General features: G+C 41.2%; 1 protein-coding gene across 2 annotated transcripts in view; it reads left to right on the forward strand.

The window, feature by feature from the left end:
* Window positions 1-11,186, forward strand: part of POU2F1 (POU class 2 homeobox 1) — a gene marked incomplete at its 5' end in the record, with an annotated part of 102,294 nt that extends 91,108 nt beyond the window's left edge. For both annotated transcript variants that reach the window (XM_084226043.1, XM_084226044.1), the window contains 7 exons: window positions 1,421-1,562; window positions 3,663-3,808; window positions 4,308-4,487; window positions 7,285-7,390; window positions 7,814-8,159; window positions 8,902-8,990; window positions 10,156-11,186. In XM_084226043.1, the coding sequence (XP_084082169.1) occupies window positions 1,421-1,562; window positions 3,663-3,808; window positions 4,308-4,487; window positions 7,285-7,390; window positions 7,814-8,159; window positions 8,902-8,990; window positions 10,156-10,466 (1,320 nt within the window). In that variant the 3' untranslated portion in view covers window positions 10,467-11,186. The remainder of the gene's footprint in view (window positions 1-1,420; window positions 1,563-3,662; window positions 3,809-4,307; window positions 4,488-7,284; window positions 7,391-7,813; window positions 8,160-8,901; window positions 8,991-10,155) is intronic.
* Window positions 11,187-11,505: the final 319 nt, after the last annotated feature.

Consider the following 11,505-nt stretch of genomic DNA (forward strand, 5'->3'; position numbering starts at 1 on the left):
CTCTTTCCTGCCAAGACATAAATCAACTTATCTCTAAAATGGTTTACATAGCCAGGTTTTCTTCTTCATAAACCTAGAAGAGCATCCACGCTACTCCTCTTGGAATGATTTATGAGTTTTAAAATGCACAGAATCCTGGCATATGAGTAGAGGCATAAATGTGAGTTCCCACGTGTTTCCTCTGATTGAAGGGCACACAAACCAATTGTTCTGGTCCTTTTCTAGGAAGGAAATTGTTTTCTTTGCTCAACCTGCGCAATTTACTAAGCTTCCCAAAGGTTGTTTTCTTCCTGGCTTGTGTGTGGCCACTCTGCATGCTGTCAGTGTACTCATGCCCAGCTGTGGTTGTGGAGCTGACCTCAGAGAAAAGCGAGCTTTATGCCCAGTCCAACTAACCCATTCGCAATTAAACTCCACTAACTGTGCTCCAGCTTTTCAGCCTCTTCTTCCACACTTCTCATACTTTGTTTTGTGCTTAAAAAAATAAAAATCTAAATAAAGCTGCTTTAGACCAAATAGTATACTTGAAATATAAGTGGTTTTTTTTCAAAGGGCAGAACCTTCCAGCTTTAAAGCAAAGCATGAAAATACTATGGTGTTTTTAATGGCCACAATCAAGAATGGATTGATTTTTTTTTTTTTTTTAAACATCACTTTCCAAGTGTGTACTTACATAGCTATATAATATATACATAAATATTATGGTAAGCAGAATGTCTGCTAACAGAATGGCTAGCTAAAACTGAGTTTAAAAAGCAATAACAGATGTAAAGAGATGATAATCTGCCTGTAAATCTCCTGGATAGCTTTCTGGCAGATGGGTAATGATAGTCAAGACTGCAGTTCATCATTACTTGAAATGGTTCAACTTGTCTGCTTTAAAATTTGTATCTATTGGGGAGAAATTTGGTTTGAACCTCAGAAGATACTAGCAGTTCAGATAAGAATATTTCTGCATCTATTTAGATGTGATGTATATTTGCAGACATCTTGTCCTGAGTATTTTCTACAAATTTGGGAAAGCAAATTCATTGCATTTCTGCTTTTTTGAACTTCCAGTGTGAAATATGCAGAAAAACTTAAATTTGCTCCCAAAGAGAGCTTGGCCTTTACTTATTTTAAAAAACTAAGAAAAAAATTGCAAGTTAACATTCAGTGGAATGTGCTGCTCAGTGATAATGCTAAGAAGACAAAGCATCAGGGATTTCCTGGAAAGAGTTGCAAGCTTAAACTGACTGAGGATTGACATTTCTTTATGATTATTGCTTTAGCATGAATCTTGGTAGCACTGAGAAAGCCTCTGTGAAACTGAAATCCCACACAGCAGTGGTGTCACTAAGAGAACACCAGAATGTGACAGGATTCCTTGCTTTGGAAGTGCCTGTGTCAGTGAATCCCTTTTTTCTCTTTCTTTGTCCAGGGTGATGTTGGGCTCGCTATGGGCAAACTCTATGGAAATGACTTCAGCCAAACTACCATCTCTCGCTTTGAAGCCTTGAACCTCAGCTTTAAGAACATGTGCAAGTTAAAGCCACTTCTGGAAAAGTGGCTCAATGATGCAGGTGAATGAGTCTGTGTATTTCTTCACCAGCCTACCAAAATTAGTAGGATCCTGAAAAGCTGCTTCGTTTGTGCCCTTATGGTTTTATGAAGCTACCAGCCTTTGTAGCTGCCCATGGGACAAATGAGGGTGTAGAAATAAGGGTCCGTAGTTCCCTTTCCATGTGCCTATATGCATCCAAAATAGTTTGAGTATGAACTTTCAGAAGTGTGTTCTCTAGACAGCTGAACCATTGCATGGGATGAGGTACAATATGTGTCATGGTTTTCCTCCTTCGTGTATGTTAATGCATATAACTTCTAATCCTCTTCTAGCTTTCTTTTTCAGATGTATAGTAGAGAGAGGGTTGCATGATTTGTTGTTTCAGTAGGCAGAGCTTATTGCATCCATCTCCTTCCATACCCCTGTGTGCATTCCTTTTATCTCTCTCCAGTGGTTCAGATAAATAATATTTTTCCCTGTAGGAAGAGTTTTTTGTGGGTTAGGTTTTGCTTTTTCCCTCCCGTATTAGTTTTTTTTCTGGGATACGAGTTATTCACTATGCCAATGTTGGTAGTGTTCTTTTTTTTTACTTTCCACCAGCAAAAGGAGCTTGTGTGGTGGTGCTCAGTGTTAGGAGAGAAAGTATTTGAGAGTGCTTTCGGCCAGTTTTTTCTTCCAAGTATGCAATTGTGCATAGCATAAAACTGATGGATATATTAAGCAGATGACAGGGATGGTGTGTGCCTTCCTATTTTTACCAAAAAGGAGAGAGCTTTATGCTGGCACCTACAGCATTCTCTGAAATTTCAAAAGTAGTTGCATGTGGTGTTGAAAATTTGTCCTGCATTGAGAAAAGGAAGTGTCATTCTGTTTGCTGACAGGAGTTCTCATTAGGTGTTGTAGGTCTCTGATAGAAAACATAAATACCTCCACACTGAGTGCTCAAGTCCACAGGACAGCGATCTCCAAACCTTCCAGCAACATTGGATGAGTCCAGTGCTGCAAGGAGTGTCATAGGGGTTATTTTTCCTGCTAGCCCCAAGAAATACTTGTCTCTGTAAAGCTGAGTGAACAGTGTCGTGGTTCTTCACATCCTGCAAGCCATTGTCTTTGGCTCTGACTCAGTTCCATGAAAATTCTTGGAAGAAAGATTCAGGTGACTTTAGAAGCTTCTGTTTTACTTTTAGGTAAAAGTAGGCAGGAGAAGCATACCAATGGTTCCAGAATTTATTGCCATGGAATTCAGCTGGTTCTCAGTGAAATTTTCTGTATGAAGAAGAGTTTCCACATATTTACAGGTGCCATTACTATTAAAAAAATTGAGAAAATAGTTGCCCATTTGAGTCTATCAGAACAACGGTGGGCATTGTGAACTTTGACACCTGCTTATTACCCACAAATCCCAGTGCAATGAAGGAACTCCAGCTGCAATTAATAATTTTGTTTAAATTCCCTGCTGAAACTTGCCGTTTGGTTAGATTGCTCTTCCTGCTGCAGAGTGGGGTTAAATGTTCTCTCTTTGCTCCTCTGTGAAGCCAGAAAGACGGGATTAGGGGTTAAGAGCCCTGGTGAAATTAAGGGGGAACTGCTTGCTGTGTGGAGTGGTTGGTAGCCCTGAGTGCCTGCTAAGGTGTCCAGAGAGAAGAGACTGAACACTGTGGAGCCGATTATGAACTTCTCTTCCTTGGGTGTTTTGTAGAGTGAGTAAAAGAAATTTCAGGCTCCTCAGACTTTTTCATAACTGCCCGTGACATTCAGCTATGGCTCATGGATATCAAGTACTCCTTTTTTCTTTAAACAGGGGCTTGCAGTGAGTAAGTGGGGAGTAGAATGAGATATGGGAGACAAACTCTGTATAGGTACTATATAAAAGGGATGCTGTGGTAGCATACAGGAGCAGAGGGCATCCTCTGGGCTTATTTGTAGCTTTTTAGTTTCAGGTATATGTTGTAATTTGTAAATACAATGATTAATGCATGTGATCTTCATAAACCTCTATGCATTTGGAATAGATACAGAACAGGTCTTAACACACCTTGCACAGGTGAAGAACACTTGCATTAGACTGTGCTGCATTCAGATGAAATCTCCTGATTTGTATTACTTTCTTCTTTTTCAGAAAACCTCTCATCTGATTCAACTCTCTCCAGCCCAAGTGCCCTGAATTCTCCAGGGCAAGGGATCGAAGGCTTGAACCGTAGGAGGAAGAAACGCACCAGCATAGAGACCAACATACGTGTGGCCTTAGAGAAGAGTTTCCTGGAGGTCAGTGCTCCTGGTGCTCTGCTCAGCCTATGAAAAAATGGAGAAACTTCACTTAACAATTCTACATCTTAAGAGTGAACCTGTTACTGTGCTGTTTAGGAAATTGCTAGTACTAAACAAGGGGAATACAAAAGCCATGCCAAGAAACGTGCATCAACATCTGTTTTCAGTTTAAAAACAAACATAAACCCCCTCAGAAAAACTCACTCGTTCTTGCACTTCACTGACATCGTGATTTTGCATTCCAATATGCTCAGATATAGTTTTAAACACTACCCTTCATGAAGATGGATAAATAAGGCAATAGTCTAAGCACACATCATTTGAGGTTTTTAGATGGAGGGCAGAAGTATTTACTGTGGTTTGTCTCTATGGTATCACCGACCAGATTCTGGATCTAAATCACCAATTCAGATTTCTGCCTACTGGAGAAGAAGCTATGATGCAAAATTTCAGGAGGTAATTTCAGAGCTTTTCAAATACTATTTTCTTTTGTCAGAACCAAAAGCCTACCTCGGATGAGATCGCCATGATAGCTGACCAGCTAAACATGGAGAAGGAGGTGATCCGCGTTTGGTTCTGTAACCGGCGCCAGAAGGAGAAAAGGATCAACCCACCCAGCAGTGGTGGAACCAGCAGCTCGCCCATCAAAGCAATTTTCCCTTGTCCAACCTCACTGGTAAGAGTCAAGAACTGTGTTGAGAAAGATCACTGGTGGAGGTAGTTCTGCTGTGCTCACTGTGGAAGCTACACATGCTGCACCTTCTTTGTACGGCAGACTTGTTCTCACATATTGATATTTTACTGGCATTTTGAGTGTTCCACCTGGATACTGTCTAAGAGAGATAATGCTTACAAATCAGGCACTAGTCAGCCCTTCAGTGAGGGTGTTTTATTTAGTCAGCTCATGAACAAATATTCTGACTACCAAATTTGCACTTGGGGTTATTGCTTTGAATTTACTTCAGATAATGCCTCCACTTTATATCTGGACTTTCCTTCTTTTACCCAAATTTTTTTAATATAAAATAATAGTAATTTCTTTAAAGTGCTTATTAGCTCCCCCTACCACCTCTTATTTTAGCAGCTCTGGTCAGTAAATGAGCAACAGTAAAATGTGTCATGCACTGGAACAGGATGCCCAGAGAGGCTGTGGAGTCTCCCTCACTAGAGATACTCAAGAATCATCTGGATTCAATTCTGTGCCATGTGCTCTAGGACTGACCCTGCAGGGAGGTTGCACCCAAGGACCCACTGTGGTCCCTTCCAATCTTACCCATCCTTTGATTCTGTATCATTTGGAGACTTAGGTCATGCAAATCCAATTATGCCATTGTTGTTACTTCTAGTCAGAAAATATTTATATAAAAGAAAGGCATGGAACAGAAGAACAGTTTAGCTAATACTCATGTAATTAATTTCCCACACTTGTATTTACCTCAGGTAAACACAAACTTCATGAAAATAAGAGTAACAAAACACATGCATCAAGGTTCCTTCAGCACCTTTGCTACCAATGTCCATGGAGGTCTGTTTTCATAAATAGAAACAGTAGCTATTAGATGTCATAGTAGCTATGCTAATAGGAATGTGGTGGAATTTATGTAGCCTGTAGCTGTCCTTTTGTAGTATTTATTCCACCCTCATCACCGTAGTAGCTAATATCTTCCAGTACTTCATTAAACCATTAATTTCGGTGACGTGTTATTCTCTCCCCTCATCCTTGTCTCAGGGTATGTGCATGCAACCTTTTGTTTCAGGGGAAGGGCTGTGTTAAGTGTGCTTAGTCTTTTTTATTATTATTGTTGTTTTGGTTTGGGGTTTTTTTGCCCAGTTGCAAAGCAAGGTTGCATGCCTTGCTACCAAAGCCGAATATAGTGAGATTTATGATAGTATGTTTTAATAACTGTGCAAGTTCCTTCAGACTGCAACTTAAAGGAGCTTTCCTAGGGAAATTTTCCTGTTGCTATGATCACCCATTGTATGTAAGAAATTGAGGTGTTAACCACGGTCTCCCTTTCATCAGTGAAGTTTCACTAGTGTTTTCACTCATTCTAAGCTTCTCTTAAGACTATGCTGTTACTCAAATGGATGTTCCAGCCCTGCTGCCACCAGCCTTCACTGACTGTGTGCTTTGTTGATTCCTTGTGTCAGCTCTGGAGATTGTGTCCATAGGATGCTTGGGCTTACTTTAGTAGTTTGACTGCAAATTAGCCATGTGAGGAACAATGATGAATTTTCAGTATGGTTAGATAACCAGTGTGACTTGCAGCCTGGCTGCACGAGGGCGAGGGCTCTGTAGCAGGATTGGAGGGGAAGGCTCCTTTTGGGGGCAGCCTCCTTTTGCATTGGCTGGAGTCACTCACTGTAACCACGGGGGTGAGCTGTATTAATTCCAGGTCATTCTCTGCCCTGAAATAGGGATGGTGACCTTGGCCTTAACTGCTTCCTGGACAGATGACAGATGTGGTGGCTGGGCTGCATTAGTGGGAGGTGTAGTGTGCATCTGGCTCCTCTTAATTTCATACACTATTTGAGATGGGCAGAAAGCTTTCAGATCTGTCCCAGTTGCCCCAGTCTTGTTTAAAATGCGTGAAACATTTGACTCCCTCTAAGAGGCAGGAGAGATATTTCTCTAATAATAGACTTAAGGTAAGAGAGTGGAAAGGAGGAATGTTTAGCCTATATCCTTGGCTATGTTCTCTTGGGCAATTCTAAAGGATTCATTTCTCTCATTGATGTATAACAGCCTTCAGATATTACTGTTGGACACCATTTCTTGTCCATGAAAAGTCCTTTCCTTATATTTCATTTTTCCTCATAAGCTAGTTTCTCCAGCCTTAAATCTTTGGTGTTTATCTGTAATGTCTTCAGTTTATTGTAGCTTTCTTGTAATAAGCCATCCACAATTGAAAACTCCATTTGTATGTTTTAAAATTCAGAGATCCTTCCTCTGGCATAAGGAAGCTTATCAAAGTTTATAGTTTGGTTGAATAAAAGTGAAATGTTATTCTGCTTCTCCATATAAACACATTACTCTAAATACCTTTGTTAATGCTGGGGCAATTACATAATTTTATCAGAGAAGAGATTTGGAGCTGAAAAGATGTTTAAACAAGAAAAAGAAAAGTAGAAATAATATATTTTGTAACTCTGTCTGTAAGTGTGTCTCTATTAAAACAAGGTGCTGTCTTTGTGAGGTGGCAGAGAGGACTGACTTGCAGTCTTGAGACAATATGGATGGGGTGTATCTCCTTTCAAATACTGAATTATTAGGAATAAAGATATTGCTGGTAATTAGAGAAGATGCTATGATTGTTTCATTGAATGATGAAGTAACCAAATTACAAAAAAAAAATTAGTTTATATGCAGTGTTTTTCACTGATAACTTCTTCAGGTGAGGGTGGAAAGAAAGCAATCCAGGTCTAGTGTGTAACTGAGCAGCTGAGCAGTTTTATTCGTTGTTGACCTCCAGGTGGCAACCACGCCAAGCCTTGTGACTAGCAGTGCAGCTACAACCCTGACTGTCAACCCCGTGCTCCCTCTGGCCAGTCCTGCTGTCACCAGTCTGTCAGTCACAGGTAAGGGCTGATCTCTGCTGCCACCACATCAACCGCTACCGTTTGTCCCTTTTGAGTTCTTAAGAGTCATTCACTATTGGTCACTGGTATCCTCGGACATTCCTGTCATCCTTCCTTGTTGCTGCACTAAGAAGCTTCAGTTTTTGTCACCACTGAGTTGACTTTTCCAGGAATAAAGTCACAGGTGGTGCTGCAACAAAATACACTGTATTTCGTTCCTGGCTTCTGGAGCTCCTCAGCCTCCTCCCCCCATTGGGAAGCATAATTTCATTTTTTCATTTGAACTCTTGGTGCTTCTTGGTGCTACAGAAATGTGTGCTTGTGTCCCTTTCAGCTGGACATGCAGCTGAGATCAGGTGGGCAGGGGTTTCTGTTGTCTGGTATCCGTGTTTTGTACTGATCTGACCAGAACCATTCTTCCAGGCACAACAGAAACCACCTCCAACAACACGGCAACAGTGATTTCAACAGCGCCTCCAGCTTCTTCAGCAGTGACATCACCCTCCCCGAGCCCTTCCCCTTCTGCCTCAGCCTCCACTTCAGAGGCCTCCAGTGCCAGTGAGACCAGCACAACACAGACAACCTCCACCCCCTTGTCCTCCCCTCTCGGGACCAGCCAGGTGATGGTAACGGCATCAGGGTTGCAAACGGCGGCAGCGGCCGCGTTACAAGGAGCTGCACAGTTGCCTGCAAATGCAAGTCTTGCTGCCATGGCTGCTGCAGCAGGACTAAACCCAGGCTTGATGGCATCCTCGCAGTTTGCAGCTGGGTAAGGATCCATTTTGAACACCCTTTTAGGTCAGGTGACAAAGAGTGAAGGAAAATTCTTGGGATAAATTGCTTTTATGTATCGCTGTCATTTATCTCAGGTTCTGAAGGTTTACTCATTGATGGCAATGGACCATTCCCATCACAGCACACAAATGCTGTGTTCATTTTAAAGGTGAAATAGCTGTGTTGCAGTGATGTTGTTTGATAAATCATTCATCCCACTGCAGAGCTTGACTTAAAAACTGCAACTTACCACTGAACCATAGATTCTGTCCTATTAATTGTAAAATGGAGAGATAGCCTAGACCCACTTCACAACTCTGTATTCATTTCTCCATCATGAGCAAGAAGTTCTCAAAAATGCAAAATGATGTATTGTTGAATATATAGTGTTTTAGAAATGTTGTTCAGACAGATGTTTCTTTAATTCCTCTTGATTTACATATTTCTTATCTACATTTGGGAGAGGATGATAGCTCTCTAACAGCTTTCCCAAAATACTTTACAAAAATATTTTACACCAACAGTCAATGCAAGACATGTGTTTACAGTGCTTGTACTGCGAGCATGTCATGAACCCCTCATGGAGTTAAAAGTAAAATAATCTAAAAATAGCCCTTGATCTCTGGTCTTTCCTCACTCTTTTTTTTTAAAAATATGATGGTGGACTTTTGAACAGTGACCTTTTCTTAAAAGTAACACTCATTCTCTTTCCCACTTCTTCCATGATCTTGCTGCAGAGGTGCCTTACTCAGTCTCAATCCAGGGACATTAGGTGGTGCTCTCAGCCCGGCCCTGATGAGCAACAGTACACTGGCAACTATTCAAGGTCAGTAGTGTTCCTTTTAATGCATCTCCATCACACAACTTCAGTTTATGTGCTCTGGTTTTGTCTGCCAGAGAGCACTGACTCCTCAGCACTGGGCATAAATTGTGTAGGAGTAAAGGCTTTACGAAATTAAATGTGCAAATACATTTTGTGGGTCACAGAGATAGGAGCAGGTACAACTTCAGATAGGGAATCAGAGCTGTGTATGATTTAAAGGAGGCATGTAAGATACTGAATATAATCTGGAATTTATTTTGTTGTCCTTGCCTCATTGGCCTGTATCTTTAGCAGGTTAGAGATTTGCTTTTTATAGCTCTTCTGTAGTCTGCTTGAGCAGACTTGCACCGTTCTGAGGTCTCGTGGAAGGGCAGTTCTGAGCAAGTCTTGGTCCTGAATTCATGTCTTCATATGTATTAGAAAAGAAACATCCTGCCTCATAAAATCCTTATGTAGAACTTGAAATGCATAAATCCACATTCAGAAGAGTAGATATTTATTAGTTTTGGAAGTAGCACAAAGCCAAAAGTTACCACTGGCTTCAGCAAGAGTTGTTCATAGTTTGCCACCTGTAAAAACTGGGTGGCACAAGTGTCTAAAAGAGCTAGGTAAAACCTCTGTGTTCAAATAGCCTCTAAACTAGCTGAACAAATCTTGTTTCTGGGTTGCAAGAAAGAACCATTTCATAAAGTGTCACAGATAAATTTAGGAGATCATAATCTAAGGCAGACTAAACGCTGTAGACCCGTGAGAGTAAGTTGTAACAGTGGTTGGTTATATGTCAACATTTAAAATGTTACACTCAAGGTTACATGACCTTCTCCATCTTGTGATAGCTGTCATTTCACATGAACCCTCATCTCAACCCTTCCCAGTGCAAGTTGCCTGGATGCACAGGCTCTCTGTGGCAGAAAACATAGACCAGTATTGTGCTAAAAGAGCTGAAGAAAGGCACAGTGGAATTAGTTTAGCAGCAAATGAAAGATGCATTTTAATATCTGCAAGATCTTGTCTGATGGTTATTTGGAAAAAAACCCCAAACGGGCAATTTAGAGAGCACACGTATGAGAGAAAGGCAAATGCAGAGACCCCTTGCTTTTAGGCACATTTTGCATTGTTGCTTACTGCTAATGTTATCTCCTCCCTGCTCGACTTTCCCTATTTTTAGCTCTTGCATCCGGTGGCTCTCTTCCAATAACATCACTGGATGCAACTGGAAACTTGGTGTTTGCCAATGCTGGAGGTACCCCTAACATCGTCACTGCCCCTCTGTTCCTGAACCCTCAGAACCTTTCTCTGCTCACCAGCAACCCAGTTAGCTTGGTCTCTGCAGCTGCAGCCTCCGCAGGGGCCTCTGGACCAGTCGCCAGCCTTCACGCCACCTCCACCTCAGCCGAGTCCATCCAGAACTCTCTCCTCACAGTGGCCTCTGCCAGCGGGGCCACGTCCACCACCACTACTGCCTCCAAGGCACAGTGAGCTGGGCTGGGCTCTGCTCCAGCAGCCTGGGTCACTGTGCGCTGGGATCGGCTGCCAGCCCGGTCGATGGACTGAAAATGCCGTGGGCATCCTCTCACCGTGTTGCTGGGGACAAGAGAGAGAGAGAGAGAAAAAGAGAGAGAGAAGGAAAAATATTTAAAAAAACAAAACAAAACAAAAAAAAAAACCAAAAAAAAAAGGAGAAAAAAAAACAAAAGCAAAACAGGAAGGATTTAAAGCTGGGACAGACATTTGCCTAATTTTATAATAAACACTGTCTTTTCAGGATCGCTTCATGGATCGGAGAACTTTCTAACCAAAAATGTAAAAAAAAAAAAAAAAAAAAACCACAAAAAAACTAAAAACCGCAAAAACACAAAAAAAGTGAAAGGACTACTTATCATTTCCAGCAGTCACAATGACAAGTTAAGGTGGGTTATCAGTTCAAAAATAGGAAGGGGATTTCTTGGTTTTTTTGGTCTAAATATCTTTCTTTTTTAATTATCATTTTATAGGTCTGTTGTACAGGCCATTATGTCATACAAGGTGTTTATAATCGTATCAATCATGTTGGGGGTTCCTTTCTTAACTGGTACAATTTAGGCAGGCCTGTATTACTGGTGTATCTCTATTATTATTATTATGATTATTATTATTATTATTTTTATATATATAGTTTGGACGCGTTTGTCTTTTGCTCCTGGATTATTTTCAGCGAGCTCCCACACCATGGGGGGAGGGTGGGGGGGTGGAGAGGAAGAATGGAGCACAAACAGACTTTCTATCCTAATCTTCTGGAAATGTTCTAAACAGTTTCCTCATCCTTGAATTTGTCTAATGCCTACTTGTAGGGGTCAGAAGAATTTATGTTCATCATTGTGCAGGAAGCTTAGTGCAGCAGCAGAGATCATTGTGTGCAAACTTCCAGGCTGGTCTCTGCTTTGTAAGCAGAGGTAGGAATTTGCTCCAAACTGCCATTTTTCTCCTCTCAAATATTTAGACAAAACAGCAAAATTCTGCTCTTAGCTTCGTGTGCTTG

The sequence above is a fragment of the Fringilla coelebs genome (assembly GCF_963513975.1).
Source record: "Fringilla coelebs genome assembly, chromosome: 2".
Taxonomy (NCBI): Eukaryota; Metazoa; Chordata; class Aves; order Passeriformes; family Fringillidae; genus Fringilla; species Fringilla coelebs.